This window comes from Archocentrus centrarchus, chromosome 17, assembly GCF_007364275.1.
Source record: "Archocentrus centrarchus isolate MPI-CPG fArcCen1 chromosome 17, fArcCen1, whole genome shotgun sequence".
NCBI lineage: Eukaryota > Metazoa > Chordata > Actinopteri > Cichliformes > Cichlidae > Archocentrus > Archocentrus centrarchus.
This window is the reverse complement of record NC_044362.1, coordinates 29,441,318-29,461,775: the sequence shown is the minus strand read 5'-3', so window position 1 is coordinate 29,461,775 and position 20,458 is coordinate 29,441,318. Positions and strand designations below refer to the sequence as shown.

General features: G+C 40.9%; 1 protein-coding gene across 4 annotated transcripts in view; it reads left to right on the top strand.

The window, feature by feature from the left end:
• The window catches only part of LOC115795750 (neuropilin-1a-like), a 91,511-nt gene that overhangs the window by 59,078 nt on the left and 11,975 nt on the right, over positions 1-20,458 (top strand). For 2 of the 4 annotated variants that reach the window (XM_030751812.1, XM_030751810.1), the window contains exons 7-13: positions 585-740; positions 2,600-2,744; positions 6,564-6,739; positions 7,632-7,787; positions 11,989-12,133; positions 19,152-19,331; positions 19,814-19,858. In XM_030751812.1, coding sequence (XP_030607672.1) covers positions 585-740; positions 2,600-2,744; positions 6,564-6,739; positions 7,632-7,787; positions 11,989-12,133; positions 19,152-19,331; positions 19,814-19,858 — 1,003 coding nt within the window. Of the gene's footprint in view, positions 1-584; positions 747-2,599; positions 2,745-6,563; positions 6,740-7,631; positions 7,788-11,988; positions 12,134-19,151; positions 19,332-19,813; positions 19,859-20,458 lie in introns of all 4 variants that reach the window. The other 2 variants (XM_030751811.1, XM_030751809.1) reach the window with 1 other exon arrangement.

Here is a 20,458-nt window from a genome sequence, read left to right as displayed (position 1 = left end):
TGTCTCTGATGTCCTCCACACTTTTTACTTTTTACTTTAGCCAACTCACCCAGCAGTTTGTGCAGCACTTCTAAAGCGGTTTCAGCCACTTATCCAGCTAACTATTTCACATTTAGCTAAACGTTTCAATCATCAGTCCATTCCTCTGTTATATACTGTAATCATAAATACAGATATGATATATTTTTTCCTGTTAGCTGACTGTTTAAACTATTTTAACCTTTTATCCATGATGCATTTAGGTTTTAATGCAGCTAGCAGTATTTTCCACCATTTGTGTACTTAATATAGTTTTTTCAATATTACTGATTGCTTTTAATTACTGTTTATCTAATACATGACAAACCTTTTATGCAAATTTTCAGCTTTTTTAACAGTTTTGACTCGTGTGTTAATGCTCTCGTGTCTCTCTGCATCAGCCGTGGATTATACATGAAAATAGTTTCAGGTCTCAACATGTTGTGCTCAGCTGTTACTGATATTTCTTAATCAGATTTTAATTTCCACCTTTTTTTTGCTTTTGTAGAATTAAACCCTGGGGTTACTCAGCTTTAATCACTTCCTGTCCTTTCTTATATCTCCAGGTGGACTTGGGGTTCCTAAGGTTCATCAAAGCCATCGGGACGCAGGGCGCCATCTCAAAAGAGACCAAGAAGCACTACTTCGTTCGCTCCTACAAAGTGGACCTGAGCTCCAATGGAGAGGACTGGGTCACCGTGAAGGACGGCTCAAAACAGAAGGTAATGGTGAGTCGCGCGTGCCGTTACAATGATCATCTGCCTAATGCTGACAAGTAATGAAGGACCCTGCATTCTAATCAATGAGGTAAATGGCTGAATCAATGTTTTCCAAGGCTACAGCAGCTGGCTGCATGCCTAATCTAAAGTGTGTACTGAGGGTCTGCTTTGCATCTCACTTTTCTTAACACAATCAGAATTAATTTATTCTGGCACTGGAAGTTGTTGGTGCAGAAGTAAACTTCTAGCGACTGACATTAAAGGGGACATATCGTGCTTTTAAATCCTTCCTTTTCATATGTAAATCATTCACTTGTGGTCTATATAAAGTAGAACTGCAATGCTTTGGTCTGAACTCCTCGTTATTGTAGCTCCACAGAACCCTCGTTTACACCTTTTCTGAAGCGTGGTGGAGCAGCTCGTTTTGGTGCGGTCTCTTTAAATGTCAGTGAGAGATTTCAAGCTCTGCCCCCCTCCAAGTTGCAGAGCGTTCCACTCCACCTCGTTCGGCCATTTTTGTAGTTTGATAGCAGCCATACGATTATTTACCGGCAGAGAAACAAGCACTTCGAAAAGGCTCTGATGCGGGGGGGGGTAAGGAATCGTGTGGGTTAACACACCCAACAACCGGATATTTTGACTTATCTACTTGCAACTTTGGCATAACTGAACTTGGACTACAAAATCGCTGCGACAAAAAATGGCAAATTCACGAAATTGGTTAGCCGGAAGTCCATGAACTTGTTTTGCAGTTCCACAGCAAATACTGTGACGTAATAGACAAGAAAACATAACAGGGAATAGAGAAAACTGAACAGGCCGAGAATTATGACCCAAAAAGAATATAAAGATATCTACACAGCACCAGGAGAGAATAAATTTAAATTTTCTGCACTCCTAGACACTCAAAGTACACACAAAAAAATGTATTTAAGGGCTAAAAAAGGGGATTTTGCATGATATGTCCCCTTTAAGCAACACACTGACAAACACTGTGTGAGGCTGTAGCTTCAAATATAAGATGTCAAAGTGTCGCCTCCTCTGTTCTACACTAAATCTGATTTGTATGACTCAAGTTGAACATTGTGGTTTATTGTGGAAAATTAAGTGAGCTGATTCCTTAATGTGTTCTTTGACTTCCCAAGACTTTTTTTTTTTTTGGACAATCTAATTACTGAGCTAATGCAATATGAGCCAAGCACTTTGTTACCCTGCTGCTAAAGGTAAGCAAAAACACACTGAAAGCTCAGTTCTTAAAGGTCTAAATAACCACAAGGCTTGCAGCTCAGGCAGTTGCACCAAGAATATCAGTACAGTGTGTTGTAGTCATCTGCAACAGATGAGGAATTATAAACGCAGCAGCTGCTGTGTTATTGTAGTAGCAGTAGCATTATTGGTAAGAACAGTAATTTTTTTTTTATTGTTAATCGTGGCGACAGTAGCAGCCAAAGCAGAAGCTTTAGTTGCACTTTGGTGGGAGTAGCAAACACTTACAGTGTTACAGTACATAGTTGTACTGATTAGTAGTGATTGTGATGAATAGCCGTAAACATTCCTGCCAACACAGCTGTTTTTCCCAGGTTCTCTCCTTCTATTTAAAGACCATCGCCCTGCAGCCTCACACTTTAATCTTTCTCCTGACAAAAACCCCTTCATTTAGGAGTAATTGTAATACGTGCATAAATCACTCTAGTGTATTTCTTTAATGTTACCAGAGTTGCCAAGTCATGCTCAGAACACAGTCTTGAAACACAGTCCACACATTTCGCACAGTTTTAAACCCGTCAGTCATCGCAGCAACCCGGCTGAAGGGGGTAATTATGAATAAAGTAACAGAAGCTCTTCTGTGCCCTTATTTTTAGATCTTTCAGGGGAACTTCAACCCCACAGATGAAGTTCGCAGCCCTCTTCCCAAACCCACTCTGGCTCGCTACATTCGCATCCGCCCCATGTCCTGGGAGCAAGGCATCTGTATGCGCTTCGAGATCTACGGCTGCAGAACATCGGGTGAGCGCACATGCTACACAAACTCGTACATACTGATGTGGGACCAGCTTCAACTCTTGATGCATAGATTTATGTACTCCGGTGCATACTGTTAGCACCGAATTCCGGGTTTTTACATATTTCATTCAGACATTTTCTTCTTAATTAACTTTCCCCATCTCCTCAGGGATTACTACAGTTTAATGTAACATACACACACACACACACACACACCCTAATCTGACATACACATATGCAGTGTATGCATTTGCTAATACTCACTGGATTTCTTATTTTTTTTCTCTTATTTTCTAATATAGTAAGCCAAACGTATATGACCACTGGAGAGGCACAGAAATGTTCAACTCACTTTACAATCTGCATAATTTTTATCAATGCTCAGGAATATATAATAAATATTCAGCATTTTCCCCAAACACAAAAAGAAAGATTTATGACTTTATTAGATGTTTTATGTAATTTTAATGCTCATCCCCCCCCCCCCCCCCCCCCCCCCCCCCCCATTATTATAGACAAAATATTCTCTTCTCTAAACCTGAGCTGAAATTTTAGCTTAGCCTGTCTCTATAAGATGGATTATAAGATGGGCATTGCAATCCGTTGGTTTGTCGTGGCCTTCGTGTTTTGGAGCCAGGACATAAAATGCATAACTTTTAAGCTTTAATGCAATTATATAGAAATCTACCAGGGTAGGGTTGTGATGAAGGTCGACAAAGACCACAATGTCTTTTGTAACAGGCTGTAATCGTGATTGTTTTCTGCTGTGAAGCTGGCACTTTATGATGGGAGACTGTCTCTCTTTTCTAGACCGTCAGTGGAACTGCATCACTTGCAAAAATACAACAAAAGGCCTTTAAAGAAATTAGTAATGTTTTACCAGCTTATCCTTCTCTCCCACAGCTCTTTCGTCTTCCTTTTCCTCACTTTTGTTCATCATGAATCAAACTAGCATCTTTTCGTTTCGTGGATGAGAAACCCCTGCTGCTCTCTGTTGATTTAAAATAATCACTGCCTCCGAAGCGCGCACAAACTCCCACAGAAGGATGTCGTTATTCATTACAGTGGAGCAGAGGAAAAATCATGGTGCCTCATTACTCATCCCCTAACATTACATAAACCTCAGTCCTTGATGTGCTACAAACAATTCTCAGTAGGAGGGCTTCATGAATTGGATATCAGGCTCTTACTCATTGGAGAACTGGCTGTAGAGTGTTGGACAGGTGATTTGGGAGATATAGTGATGCAGTTTGGGAAGTGTAGATGTGCAGGTAATGCACTTGAACCAGAGGCATCGTTTACTGCAGAACTCTAAAGTTTTTAGCTGCATTTTTATCTACATTTTCACAATTTAAAGAAGTGATAAAAACATGAAATACATGTTATCGTTTTCATCCCTGGGAGGACATCTGGTTCTCGTAAGGTCAGAAACATCAAAACACACACAGGCAGCCCTGTGGGAGATTTCCATAAGGGGCTCCGAGTAGCTTCATATTTTCACACTGTGGAAGAATTTACATCCCCAAGAGCTGTTGTTGTTAAACGCCATAACTGTGGGAGCATTCGTCAAGTGCAAATATCATGACTGTTTGGGCCCGGATATTAAGTCAAGCTTGTTGTGGATAATGGATTTAACTTGGCATGCGATGACTAAGACCATGCTGTGCAAGTATTATTAAGAGTTCACATTCCAAGAAAGCTCATCTAGTCATTATCCCAAAATATACTCTAATACTTAAACGCTGAAAATAGCAGCGTTACAGAAGGCGGCCTGGTCTGGTTGTTGAACAGATTGTACCATAACCTCAAGGTCGCAGGTTTTTCACACACGTCAGTGACTCTGTCAGTGTCATAATGCCCATGAGACGAGACTTCAAACCTCCAACATGTTGCCAAGATTCTGCTGCAAGCTGCCTCCTGACCTCTGATGACGTGAGGCAGATTTGCAGTAGTAAACTTTTCTTTCCTTCTCCATTTGAATCGCACAACATCGGGTTTTGCTTAATGAGGCAAATTTGTCATTTTGGTTTAGATAAATAAAATAATTCAGCTTGACTTGACTGCATTCGGAGTGAAACATCCAGAGCCTTCTATGAATTGGAAGAAAGCTTTGTTTAGACCGACTTTAGCTCTGCATGAATAATGCAGCCTCTTCATTTATTTCAGTGGAGTGCTAAATGCAGAGGCTCAGTATCATCTGGCAAGGTGCTGTCGAGTGTGTAATGTGAGTAAATTACCTTTTACCCTGAATGCAGAGTTTCTGCTATACCCCTCATGCTCATCAAGAAAAAATAAAATCACTTTTACTGTGACAGCTTCCTCCTCCTCGTCCTGATAGATTAACTTTGCAGTGTTTTGGTGTCTGGTAACTCTTCAAACTTGAGGACCTCTTAAATCTCGGATCATTTTTCATCATCTCACCAGTGCTTGAGAGACTACACAGCAACTTGATGAATGCTTTGTCCTTCTTTGGGTTCAGACACTCACAAAGAAGGCAGTGTTTTTTGGTTTTAATGTGGGTCTGAACCTGTTTTTGAGGGCATAGTACTAAAGTACAAATCATGCTTACCATTGTAACATAGAAGGCGCATACGCGTTCATACCTGACAACAAACCTGTGAACAAAACTCTGCTGTCTTATACAGTTTGGAGGATATTCAGGCTTGATTGTAACAGCAGTAGTGGCAGCAGCAATAAAAAAAGAAGATCTTTATCAGCTTAACACAGCATAAAAAGTCTGACAAGCAGTAACAACTTAATCCTCATACAAACTGCTTATAGCATAAAATACAAACATCTCGGCACTTTGGATGTTTGGGTTCCTGTCCATCACATAATGTCTTATCTGATTGGCTCCATTTTCATTCTGTTGCATGACACTGACCCCAAACCTACAGCCAGAGTCAGAAAGAATTAGCACCAAGTAGAACGAGGAGTCCTGAAACAGATGGTGTGACAGCCCACATCGCCCTGATCTCGACATCACGCAGTCGGTCTGAGCCTGAAATCCCAACGGTGCCTGAATCCACAGAAAAGCTATGAGATGTGCTCGTGTAAAAGAGGGAGAATTGTTGCTGAGGGTCAGACCTCTCCAAATCAGAGAGGTTTGACATTTCAGATGCAGGAGACAGACACCCTCTCTACTTTAAAGATTAGACTCAAAACTTCTTTTTTTTTTTTGGTAGCACTCATAGTTGGGGCTTGATCAGGTGACCCTGAACACCCCTTAGGTATACTGACCACGTCTTCTCCAGGCACCTCTTTTCACCCCTGCATGTCTATACTGTATACCACTGCAGCACAGCATTATGGTCATCTGTGTTTTGTCATATGGCAGATGGCTGCCCCTCCCTGAGCCTGCTTTTGTTTCTTCCTGTTAAAAGGGAGTTTTTCCTTCCCACCATTGCAAGTGCTTGCTGACAGGGGATCATTTGATTGTTGAGGTTTTCTCCCAAATTGTGTGAGGTCTTTACTTTACACTTCAAAGTGCCTGAAGGCGACTGTTACTGTTGCCATGTGAATAAACCTGAGGTAAAGTGAATCCTTGCTTTCCTTTCACAGCGCAGTACTGTACACAGGCTAAGAGTTGTAATCCTTCTTTCACTTCAAACAAACTCATCCTAGGGATTAAAGATGAGTCTTTGGTATTTTTACTCTCCTGTTTAAACACTGCATCAGCACCCAGAGGGCCTCACAACTAAAACCGCTGACTAAAGCAGTGACAAGATAATGATGGCTGTGGCATTTCTTATCATACTTTACGCCTTTCAAAAGTTTCCTAACCACTGTTCGCTCTCTCTTCATCTTTCTCTTGCTTTACAGACTACCCATGTTCAGGGATGTTGGGGATGGTGTCTGGCCAGATCGCAGATGCTCAGATAAGCGCCTCTTCCTACGCTGACCGGGGCTGGGTGGCCGAGAACGCCCGCTTATTGACGGGAAGGTCGGGCTGGACCGGACAGTCGACAAAGCAGCCTTTCAAAAATGAGTGGCTACAGGTGGGTTCACAAACACAGCCGAAACAAGCAGTCAAGACCAGATCATGACTTTATGTGTCTTTTATGTGTTTACAGTAGTAGAAAGTGAAATTATATATCCAGCAGCCACAATCACAGATCCTTAACTACAGGAATACAATATTTCATAATTTCTAACAGTGCTTCCCAAACTTTCTGGCTGGTGACCCCTTGAAATAAAAACATATCTGCTTGTAACCACTCATCGCAAGTTACATATGGCCCTGAGTGCTTTTGTATATAATTTAACCCCTTAACTGGCAGCAAAAAAATCACCTGACAAAAACTACATAACGCCTTCTGGTTATTATTGGCTCTGAAAAACCCATTTCATAGCCTATTAATCGGCTGCGTCTGGTCCGCGGGCCGAATGAAGTGCATTTATATGGCAGGCTAGACCCGCCCATTTTGACTGACACCTCATTCGGCCAATAATGTTAAGAAATGGGTTTCCCAGAGCCAATAATACTCAGAGGGCGTCACGTAGCTTTGTCAGGTGATTTGGTGCAGCCAGTTACATGATTGGCCGAATGACGTGTCAATAAAAACGGGAGGGTCTAGCCTGCCATATAAAAGGGACTACAAACGGCCCGTCACCGGGCCCTTGCCAGTTAAGGGGCTACAATAAAGTATACAGTTTATTTTTCCTGTTCCCCACTCAGATGGGAAGCATCTGGCAAGAAAAAATATCTGCATTTGACTAACAAAGTTCTAAACAATCTTATCCTGAGGCCCACTGCAGGGATCCCAGTCCCCAGAGTGGGAACCACTGAGCCGCACCAATCCAAGCCAGTCCTTTTTTGTGTTTTACCATCTATTACAAAGTGACAGGGTTCATTTATGTAAATATACCGTAACTTTAACTCCTTGACAGGTGGATCTGGGCCAGGACAAGATGGTGACCGGTGTGGTGATCCAAGGAGGAAAACATCGTGACAGGAACGTCTTCATGAAGAGGTTTAAGGTGGGCCACAGCATGGACGGAGAGGAGTGGACCATGGTAAAGGAGGACAACACCACCAGGGTCAAGGTTGGTTGACCTATATACATAAAGCCAGTGTGTCTACATTTTACAGGGAGGAAACAATTAATGGCAGTTACAAACTATCAAGGAATGGACAATAACAGAGGAGGGAAAATAGTAAAACTGCAACGAGACGCCACTGAAAACTAACCTTCACAATAAAACAGAAAATAACCAAGAGGCAGCTCCTCAAGAGGCTCGAATAATGACAAACTAAAACTCCACATCAGGAGAAAAACAATGAAATCCAAACAGGAACCAGAATTCAAAACTGTCACAACAACTGAAGCTCTGATTAGGATAATAAAATCAAAACAGCGTTCCGATCAATCAAGGATCCAAAAAAACCATAAGACTGTGACTAAACGTGCTTAATATGTTTAATATGAGTTTAATGAACACATTTGAAGGCGGTGCTTGAGGCCGTGTGAGCACATCAGATGAAAATGGTTTTACTTTTTCTTCTGGCTTCTCCTCCCCGTCTTTCGCTCTGTTTCTTTATTCCTCCCCTGTGTCTCATTCACTGGCAGTTTTGTGAAGCAGGCCATGAATTAAAAGGAAGCCAGATAAAAAGTTGTTGACATGAAATAAACCTCTTCTTACAGACATCTTTAATTCCTGAAAGCCATGAGACGGGCGCTCTGCTCGCCACAGCGCCGCCCCTGGAATGAAATGTTAATCACCTAAATTACAGACTCCTGTTCACATGAGCTCTGCTCGGTGGGACTTTGTGTGTTGGATGCTTTGTCTGAAGAGTTCAACTAAACTTTCAAGAGGAAATTTGGGTTGTTATGGAAGCAAATAATTTTAGCTTACACTAAATAAACACAGAGTAGAAGAAGAAAGCAGGACTGTGGGTTAAAAACTGATGCACAAACAGACAAAAGAGAGAAAAACAGCATTGTTGGGGTGTGTGAAAGAAACAGGATTTAGTGATGCAAAAAAAAAAAAAAAAAGTGCAGCAGAGTTGGTGCTCGACCACCCACACATTTATTTATTTTTCACATTCACTCGAGCTTTGCACCGAGGTCCCTCGCTTCTTTCTGCACCAGAGCCTCTGAGACGCATATTGATCAAACATGTCGATACGTCTGCGTTACAAAAATATTAGTGGTCATACCTTAGTGAGTCTCTCATCGATTGGCTTTCCAGCACTTTCTGGGCTTAATGACACCACAAAATTACTACAACTAAGTGAAGTTTTATTGCTCTCAAACAGAGTGCAGGCTGTAGTCCCAAACTGGAGCTGATAAAAACGTTAATATCTGAGTCGCTTTTAGTTGTTAAGTATGTTTTATGTTGTTGGGTTGGATCCATAATTTTGCATCCAGAACATTAACCTGTTTTTTTTAATACAAAAAGACTGACACAAGTATTTGGTCCCCTAGATGACGGAGTAAGAAAACAGGAACTACTGTTTGAGCTATATTTGTGTCCTAATATAGTTTGCTGGATTTCATTCATAAAGTTTTATGCTTTCAAATTTGTCAAATGTGCAGTCTGACAAATTTGTTTCAGAATAGGAAAACCACATTCATAATCCAGCAGCAGAATAGACGTCGGCGGGTGTCGGGAATTTGCCTTCACCATGCTCGACTTCATCCGAAACAGATTAATATAAACATTACTTGCAGCTATTTGCCTTAATCTTATTTGCAAAATCAACCAGAAATGAAAATAAACTCAACCATCTGTAAACTTTATTCTCTGGAAGTATTAGAAACCGACTTTCTTTCTCTATAAACATAACTGTAATTCTGATCCGCAAAGAGGAAATGCATGTCACTGCTCTCGAGACCCCTCTTTCCCTCCTCGGCTGGCCCTGCTGGTGCGACATCCCCCTCTATGTTTTCCAGATGGCAGGGCGGAGGGCGAAGCCGGCCATCAGACTCCTGCTGATTTACTGCAGACGGAGATCTGGATGCTCCTCTGAGCCTCTCCGCTCTGTTTCCTGTGGCTTTTTATAAAACCTCTTCAAAAGACGGGGCAGGAAAGCTCAATGAGATCCAAGCCGGTACATGTGTTTAAAGATACCTGGGCACAAGCACGTACGCTGTACATACAGTACATGTTCACGCATAAAGATGAGCGTATACAGAGTACATGGGAGACATGTGGGTTACTCTGTCTAATCAAAAACAGCAGTCCTGGAAGATGATCGAACCAAACTTGTAATGGTTATAAAGACTGCAATTAAAATGGTTTTGTAATTCTCAGAGCTTAACCTCCCAGCACGCAGATTAAAATCACTCATTTTCTGAGTGTAACAGTGGTACAGCGTTGTCTAAAGAAACTAAAGGGCTACTGTAGAAGTAATCTCCTAAGATTTTCCCTAATATGTATGCTGGAAGTCAGGCTAAAAAATAAAAATGTGGCACTACTCTTTAAAGGGGACCGGTTAAGCTAATTTCCAGATCCTTGTTTTTATTCTTTACTAGAGAATAATCCCATGATTCACAGTTCAAAATCATCCTATTTTGTTTTGAATTTGGCCTTAGTGCAGCCCCTTAGTTTGTCCTTTTTCAAGACCTTCTTCCTTTAACCCAACTTTCTGCTGATTGACTGTCCCTCAGAAAGTTTGAACAGCAGGTGGGTGGGGCTTCTGTACCTGAGATGACCATATAAGGATATGCTCCCCATATGACATCATACAAAGCCAAAGTTTGAAAAAACGGTCTGAAATCAAGTGTCTGAAGCCTGAACATTTGGCTCAGAGGAATTACTTCTACATAGCCTGACCTCATTATCAAAAAATTGGCCATGTTGAACAAGTGCATCCACCACTGTAACAGTAAATGTATGACTTACATGATAAGAAAAAAATATAACAGATCCCCATGTATATATCTAACAATGTATGTTAGATTGTATACTTACCTGCAGACATTTACATGTTTAAACAGAAATGTGTCAGTTTAACTTTTTTTTTGTATTTTCATCAAAATTAATACCTAATGTAGTTCCAAAGAACTTGGTAGATATTGTAAGGAGTGCAGTTGTGAATTAAAGTATTCCCATGTTCTAAAACATGGGAATACTCATCTAAAAAGATACTAAAAAACTAAACTTTGCATTAAACTTTAGAGCTTTTAAAGACTTTCAGACAATAAGAGATGCTACAGTTTTTTGCCTTTTGTCACACAGATGTTTTTAGTCAACAAATACTGTAGTATGCTAAAGTGTTAGCATAGATAGAACAACTTTAGTGTAACAGTTATTTCCATGCACAGCCTGAAATGTTGGTTTCTGAAATAAAACTCCTTTCAGTCTTGCATATTATAATTCTATAATTCATCTATACTGCCACACTGCAGCCTTTAATAAATCAGGCATTTGGAAACCACGGCGGTTAAGACAGGCAGGGGTGCATTTGGTGTTTGGTGTCCCACTACTTGGTTCCCAGCGTGACTGTAACCATTTTCATCTGTGCTGCTTCCATGTTGAAACTATGAAAGGATGGCCTCTGGATCTGATTTCCTGGCTTTTGCTTTTGTTTCCTCCTTTCATTTTGTTTCAGCTCCTTGTCAAACAGAGTGATGCCTGATCAGAAGCAGTGCACATTGCCCCCCCACCCGTGATTCTTATCAAAGCCTTGAGGATGGGCTTTTACAGAGCAGTGAGCACTGCAGGGTTTTCAAAATAGCCGTTGATTGATTCATTGCTGTATTACTGATCTACTGTCATCAGGTTCTATAAATGACAGACCTTACAGATTTTATAGGTTTACTTAATTGATTTCATTTAATGCACAATTTACACTGATATTAGAAAGGTCCTTAAACTTCATGCATCAATGAAAATTGTGAGTATTATCTTAACCCTATTTTTCTTTGAGTGGCTTTAAATGATCAACACCTAAAGCATAAAGTTGCGCCAGGTTAGATCAGAGTGCTTTTCAATGTTACGGTCATTTGATTTAGGGATACAAAGATGTATCAACCAAACATCAGTATCAGCCGATACACTATCGGGCAGATGATATTTGCCAGTGTCAGTGGCCAATATTTATCTGTTGTGTCACATTAATTTTGCATTGAGAGACTGAAACAGTTTTATGAAGATTTCTTTATTTCCTTGGTGCTGGGAGGGGAATAAATGGCTGGAAAATAAATAAATATTGGTATCATAATCTCAGTATTATATTGGCTCAGAAACGCATCCTAAGTTTGTATAAATTCAAATCTATGTGATACCTGTTTTTCTTCAGGTATTTTTTGGAAATCAGAACCATGACACCCCAGAGCTGAGATCAATGGGTCCGCTTCTTACCCGCTTCATCAGAATCTACCCAGAGAGAGCCACTACTGAGGGCGTGGGCCTCCGCCTAGAGCTGCTGGGCTGTGAACTGGAGGGTGAGTCCCTTTTACCACAAACAAATTTATCAATCTGTCGTTATGTATTATACCACAAAGATAGAAGGAATTACATTAAGCCTCTGATATGGAGCAAGTTTGAACTGGACCAGATTACACTGGAAAACTTAGCAGCATGTTGCACTTTAATATCCTGATATTACAAACTCCTGTGGTTTCTGCCTTTGGCAGGCTTGGTCTTGCTTGAGAGTGGCACGGCGCTTTCATAAACCATAGCAAATAATATACAAAAGCTGACTTTAGATATTCAAGGAAACTCAGTGCAGGAAGAAGGAATCTACTGTTGTGGTTGTTTTTTCTCTTTAAATAAAAATAATAAATAAATAAATAAAACAGAATGAGGCCAAATGGGAGACACTCACAGTAAAGCTTTCTGTACCTGGGCTGGGTCTTAGGTCTCATTCGTCACACTTCCAAATATTCAGACTAAATCTCTAGGCTGCATGTTGTTTCTGACTCTCTCACCTCTCCCGTCATTCTGGTTCACTTTAACGCATTATGTGAAATAAAGCAGTCAAACATAAAACAGCAGGAACGTTCAAAGTTTGCTTGTTTTTTCCAAAATAAAGTTCACTGTTAAACACTGCCCTTATCTTCTTTAAGATCGAGGGCAGCTGATGAGCTGCTGTAGTTTAACATCTTTGCATTACTGGCCTGTAGTTTTCATTTCTATATAATTAACCAACATGAAGCACAACTTAAGTGGCACAACGCTTTTGAAAACATTTTGTGTGTTATTTCATGCTGTTATGTCCTTATTGTAAAGTGATCTTACCGTAAAATGGGCCTTTGTTTCTGTCTTGTTGCAGCGGTTGATGCTCATAACAAACATAGCCAAAGTTTCAAATAATGAGGTCAGTGTGTGTACAAACAATCCCTGTGACTCAAAAGCTCTAAATACAGGATCTCAGACAGTTTGGGAACTATAGACAGTATAAACCATGGGCGTAGCTTCTGGGTCAGAAAAATGAAGCCAATGCAGAAGGCCCTTAAACTTGCATTCTATCTGTAGGCCACCAGGGGGTGATAGCTCTGGTTGCAAGAAGATTTGCAGTCCTATAGAGGTGTATGGGGAAACAGCTTTCTGTCTTGACCTCTGTAAACACTTTTCTGCTTAGTTTATGGGCTCAGTCACTCATTGTGGGTCATATTGAACAGAAAAATTAAGTCTGTTTTGCAAATCTTGCTCATATCGTGTTTCACAATGGAGGATTATCTGTGGTAAGAAACCGCAAGCTCGTTGGCTAACAAGTTGTCAATCTCAAGACATTAGCCAATGAGCATGTGGTTTCACAGTCAAACTCACTTAGATAGTATACCTACTGTAGATGCCAGCGGCTCATCTCAAGGACGTCACGGTAGCTACTTCAACTTTTATACTGCCTGTGTTCAGCGAACTATGACATCAATAAGAGAGGTATCCTTATTGATGGGACAGCCAATCAGAAGAAAGCTTCCTTTAAAGGCGGGGAAGGGAGCTAAAACAGCTCATTTCAAGCTGAGGGCCTGCACAAAAGCCCAGTATAATGGAAATAAGGATCATTTTTAACAGTGACTCAACCAACACTCTAGTGGAGTACAAAAATAAAAAATATGGAGCTACAAGTGAAAATAAAAGCTCTCATATGTGTCAGAAAAGTTGTGTTCAGGGTTCAGGGCTGCTGCGTGTTGGTCTTGAGGCTCAAGTATCCAACAGATTAAATAAAAACATGTTTGCAAACATTTACGATGTTTGCCTTTTTTCTTCATTTTTTTTTAGAAAAAAACAATTAAAAAAATGTAAATATGTATTGAAAAATCCAACATGCAAACAGCATTTGGCTTCAGTCGTCCAAGCAGTCAGCTGTTACTGCTTATACTTCACAGTGTTTGGTGTAATGAGAGAGAGAGAAAGGGAGTGTGAGCACATGAAAGGCTGACGCATGCCGTGGCAGGGCACCATCTCTGCTGCTGCAGTGGTCAGCGCTTGATGGGTGTGTGGGAGAAAACGGGAGAGGAGGGGCGGGAGGAAGGGCTTGACCTCTCGCAGTAGGTGAGGAAGGAACAGATGCAGGGAGGAAGCAGGCTCTCTGATGGAGTATCTGGTTGCACTGTAGGGAGAATGATAAGAATCAGCAAAACCATGCAAGACCGTGTGTGAAAGAGTGAGAGAGGCTAGAGAAGGAGAAGACTGATTAAAGGACAGAGAAGACAGAAGAGCTGAGAGAGAGAGAAGCAGTGGGAAAAGGAGATCCAACTAGAAACATGAAATCACGGGGAGTCTTGGATCTGTGAACTCAATTAAATTAACCTTGTTTAATTGAACTCTTGAAAACCTTAAAATCTCTCTGCAGCTAATTGTTTTTTTCCTTTCTGCTCATCTTTAGGCCAAAGAAAAATATTTGCAAGATGACAGGTGAGGAAGCAGCTCAGAGAAAGTGACGTACTGTACCTGCAGACCTAAATGTGCAAACTATCAGCATAGATTTAATACTGCTCCTTATTTAAAGTTCAGTAAAAGTAAGATGCAGAACAAACATCCTTCTCTTCCCCAGATGAAAACATTAAGCACACATTCTCGTGCAGACTGCAACCTGAAATTCACTAATATCAACATGTTAGCACATATTTCACTGCTAATGGACATGCTTATACTTACTGGTTTTGAAAAATCTCATCATGTGCATCTGCTTGCATATGGGCCCCCTATTAAAGGAGAAATAAGGACCTCTGACCCTTGCAGTGAGGGGATCAGTTGGTTCTTTTGTACTTTGGGGGGATTTTGCTGGCATTGTTGGGCTTCACTTGTTCTCTTGGCAGGAAGGGTCACAGTAAATGAGTTTAAAAAAAACGTTCTGAGTGATCACCCCCATCCTGATGGGAGTGGTTTCCTGGAAAATGGCAGTGCCTCCATCCCTGAGAAATAAAGGGTCCCTGAATAGCGAGTAAAGCAGTGATGTAAATCATCTTCTTTGGCCTTTGGAGTCACCAGTCTAAACACCTATGGGATGTTCTGCATTAAACTGGGGAACGTTTTGGTGTCCTCTTGGATGAGCTGAAGGAAGTGGCTGGGAAGAGACAAATCTAGGCATTCCTGCTTAGACTGCTGCTCCACGACCCTGATAATCGGCAGAAGATAGATGGATGGATGATGTTGCACTGTAACACTGTGCAATTTTAGACTTTTTACAGATGAAAGATGACTGGGTAAAAGTCATCATTCCTCAAAACCAGTGGTCCTACATCAAGCAGTGAGAAACGCGACAGCTTTGCAACCAAAGAAAATAAAATTCTGTGTCAGAAAATTAGGATGCCCATCTACCAGTATGGCTGCTGCTGGAGCTTACATCTGCAAACCAACCAATCAGAATCCAGCATGAAATGATGCTGTTGAACTTGACACCTGTACTTGTAAGAAGGAAAAAAAAGAAGCTCGCACAGAGACGAAGGGGAAACAGAATTTGTGGGTTTCAGCAAAGAAGAAAACTTTGCTGTGTTGTTTCTATGATGTTTCCTCCAGCTGTTCTCATGGCTGCAACAAGGAAAGCGTAGCAGGGAAACAAGCAGCCGTGCATCAAAGATCATGGTTTTTTTTTTTTATTATTATTATTATCATGAAACAGTCTGCGTGCATCAAAGTTGATGTCCTACCCAAGGTAGAGTTCCAGAAAACTGATTCCCAGGCACACTGAAGATGTTTTTCCTTTATTTGTCACTCCTCTATATATACAAACATCTTCAGGAGATGATTTCACAAAAAAGCCTTTTAAATGTTTTTAATCAACACTGGAGACAGTATGATGAGGATAATAGTGTGGTATTATTATTATTATTGTTATTATAGGGATGCTCAGATTGTGTTCATCTCATACTTTAGTGTATGAAGTTAAAGAGTGAAAAGGGCATGGAGGTTTTCAACACAGACACTTTAATCCCACTGCTTGAAACACATAAACACATATACACATTTAAATTCATGCAAAGCATGAGCATACATATAAAAACATGGTACACAGACATTCACAATCACATCCAATTATCCAAATCACAGCCTTCTTGGAACAGAGATGTTCACTGAGGCAGTTTGGTGCTTCATAAATGTGCATAATGACCTGAAGTGGTCCTTAACGATCCAAACAAGTCAAATTTGTGCTATTAAATTAAAAAAAACATGTGCTAAAGCTGTTGTCAAAAGCCTTAAAAATATAAGGTGTTAGATATAAGATAGCATTAACTAGCAGTTCATTTTTCTTTATTGCCGAAAAGATGTTTTTGTTAATTAATCTGAAAGCCGTGCTTCATTAATGAGTCGTCTTCCCTTTTCACAAGAGCATCAAGATGCCAAGTCGAGCTCAGACAAACACAAGCGAAGAGAAACTAACAAGCTGAAGAATATTCCTGCAGATCACTTTCAGCAGCCTAATCAGATGTTTTGCCTCGAGCTTCGAGTTAAATCAGCAGCTCTCCGCTTACATCCGTGCTGCTGTAAGAGCAAACCTCCATCCCACTCGAACTGTCGCAGACACGTTTCCTTACAGAGTTTAATTATATGCAGACCATCTGTGGTTTTCACATAGTCTGCATACGCTTAATGCAAGTTCAATTTGTTTCATTTACATAAAAACACATCGCCACGCATCGACTGCAGAGTAGAATTTAACAAGATACAAGGGTTTCTGTCATTATTACTCTGGTGCTTGATGGGGAGAAAGGTGCCAGCTCTCAACCTTCTGAGAAATCAAGACACTTGAGTTTTGCAGTTAATGAGAGTGTGGCATCCAGCCTTGTATCACTTTTCATTAAAGGGGAAACTGTTATGTCTGTGCTTGATTCACAAGTCAAAATAATCTTTAGATAATCTCTTACTGTGCGTTAGTGCAGACCCTCACTTCGTCCACTGTTATAGGTTTTTTTCACTCTCACTTTAAGCCAGCTTTTTTTACTGCCCCTGGTATACTGGAGGTTTAACAGCATTCCTAATATGGGCGTTTCAATGGCAACACACAGAGCGAAAAGGAAAACGAGATGTGCATTTGTAGCAGTCTGGAGCCTGAGCATTAGACTCACAGTGATTACTTTTACACTGAATGTTTGGCCATATTTAATATGAGCATCACCACTGTAACAGAGTATATATGGAAAAAGCACAATGGTCCTTGTAATGACCCACAATTCTCTCATAGAAGAGATCTGACTTCGGTGAATGTCGTCTTCATCGCGCCCTTCTGCATTTGTTTAGTGACTTTAAGGGGTGACGTCAGGTGTCCGGTGCACCTTTCTCCTACGTATTCTCCTTTGTAGACCAAAAAAGCTTTCTTTTTATCCTTTTCAGCTCATCGCGGAAAAGTGAACATTTAAGTTAATTAGACTGGCTTTATAGTCAAAAGCAGTAGCTTGCTTCTTGCTTTGCTTTTAATGTGTCTAACTACTTTTCTTCTTTGTAAATCTGTCTCCAAAGTAGATATGATCTGCTCACCTCCGTGTTATTTTTAATCTTCTTTTTTTTAAGAAGCGCCATGAAAAAAAAACCAAAAACTCAGAAAATCAAAAAGTCCTTTGTGCCCATTCCTGTTTGCATTTCCACCACGACTGAAAAACTGTGAAAATCAACTTAATTAGACTGATAGCAGATGAAAAAGCAACAGGTTTTCAACAGTTTTCCCCCAGTGGGTATCTGACAAGACCGAGACACAGCGGCATCACACTGAGAACGCCTGTCTCCGCAGTAGGAGGTGATTGGATCCTCTTTCTTGTTAGTTACCAAATAAAAGTTAACTTTTTGTTTTTCTTCGGCGTGTTTGTCAGCAGTGTTGGGCGCTAATTCAGCCCCAGTAGTTTAAAAAAAAAAAAGAGAGAGAAAGTTCAAGCATGTTTCTTATTAGAGGCATTAAGTTACATTGTCAGGCTATAAACCTCTTCGATTTCTGCACTAGAATATATGTGAATTGTAAATTGAACCCAAGGCAGGATTACAAACAGAGCAAAGCAGACAAATGCTCAGAGACCCACAACTCTAGGGGGACTCATAATAAGTCTGTCACTGATGATCAGTCCCGTATCCTTCATGTTTGGCGCCAGCCAATGAGAGGGACTAGTAGACTGGGACCAAACTGTTTTGGTTTAGCTTCTTTCCATCAGTGTGCTGTGTAATCAGCAAACACAAAACCCTGGGAAAGAAATATTCTCAGTGTCAGTATATATTTAGGAGTTAACGAATCGCTCAAGGCCAATCATTATTCACAGAATATTTTGAGATTCTAGACTTTTGAGGCACAGACTCTTTTTTTTTTTTTTATCTCCCCAGTGAGATGTTGAGTTTGTTGTCAAAGGAAAATTGTTAGCACTTAATGAAAAATCAGTGAATTATTTTGGCTTTGGAAGTTTGAGCTTTGGACTGGTACTTACAGAGTGCTTTTCTACTCAACCCGAGCGCTCAAAGCACTTTTACTACAAGCCACATTCACCCATTCACACACTCATTCAGTGCTTTTTAATAACTAAACACACTCACTCTCGGTTGGATGCCAAAGGGTACTCCAATGTCCACATATGTGGACACTGGAGGAGCCCTTCTGGTAGAGCAGCCCCTCACGTTCTTAGCCACAGCCACCTGTGACGCTGCAGCCCTTTACAAAACTTTGGAGGTGTCTGGATACTTGAAAAAATTAAACTGGTACAGTAGTACAGTTATGGTCTGAATATCTGCCGCAGGGCCATGTATGAGATCAATCCAGCCATTATTAAGCCAATCTATCCCTTTGACAATCACACTGCAAAACACAGCATCTACAAATCAGACTTTGTGCTTTTATGTCCCTTAATGTTGTTAAACGTGTCAGTTTTATCAGTGCATTATTTTCTTAACTGCTTATCCCATTTAAGGGTGCAGGAGGGTTCAAGGCTGTTCCAGCTATCATAGGGTGAGAGGTGGGGTACACCTCATTTCTTTACACTCTTTTTTTTTTTTTTTGTCCATTCTAGTCACTCATACTTGCCGTCTCTTCATCTTCGTTCACAGAAATAACAACTACAGCACTTCCAACCACCCCGCTTGCATCTACCCCTCCCATGACCACGTTTGGTGCGACCATCACAGCACCAATCACCGTCCCTGGCACGACACCAATTATAGAGTGTGAAGAAGGACGAGCGGACTGCATCGGTGAAACAGAGACGCCTGATTACGATGACCCAATGGGTAAAGCACAGAAACTCAGTTCCTTTAATTTTGCCCTCACCGCCCTCCATCTCTGCCTGTGTAGCACTCGCCAAATTAAAATGCAAAGCAATTAAAGGTAAAAGGATTGAATGTGGGAATAAAAGCCTTTCTTCTTTTCTTCCTTTAAATATTATTGATTTAAATTCTGCTGTAATGAAGTCCAGTTGGAATTAGATCATGAGAGATTCTCCCTTATCTTCCCACTGACTGCTATAGTTTTGACTGAATTTGGTCTTTCGGTTCAGCTTTATTTATTTATTTGCTTTTCTTTAACAGTGTGTGACTATCCTTGTTTCCAATTCTCCTTTATCTCCTCTTTTATTGTCAGCCACATGAAGCGTTAGGTGTGTTTTCTAGGCTTGAAAACTGAATCCCTTCATAAAGAGACATGTGTTTGTGTGGGTGTGAAAACCCTCTCTGACCTTTGATCCCCCCAAACTGACTGTCCCATCTGTCTTTAGCAGGAGGCACCCTGTCCACCAACCCCATTGTGGAGTTCATGCCAGGTGAGTATTTCCGCCACAATCTGCTTCCATGTTTTCTCTGTAAGATACGTTTCATTTAAAGCAAAGTTGAACCATTGTACAGGCAGATGTAGATATGAAAGTGCTGTTCAGGGTTTGCCAGATCAGTGCATTAATTCAATCAGTGAATGAATGCACTTTAGTGTCACCAACAGTACTGACCACAGTCACAAAGAACAATGAAACTGACCTCCATTAGAGTTAATAGCTTTTTCGTGGTCCCACTTCACAAATGAACCTGACACGGCTGAACTCTGACATTAGTGGATTGTAGAGAGAGAAAATAGATAGATGTGCTATTATGCTGTATACGCTATATTGCAGTATTCACTCACCCATCCAGAGCTTTGAATTCAGGTGTTCCAGTCACTTCCACGGCCACAGGTGTATAAATCAAGCACCTGGGCCTGCAGACTGCTTCTACAAACATTAGTGAAAGAATGGGTCGCTCTCAGGAGCTCAGTGAATTCCAGTGTGATACCGTGATAGGATGCCACCTGTGCAGCATGTCCAGCTGTGTAATTTCCTCACTACTAAATATTCCACAGTCAGCTGTTAGTGGGAGTGACTGGGAACGACAGT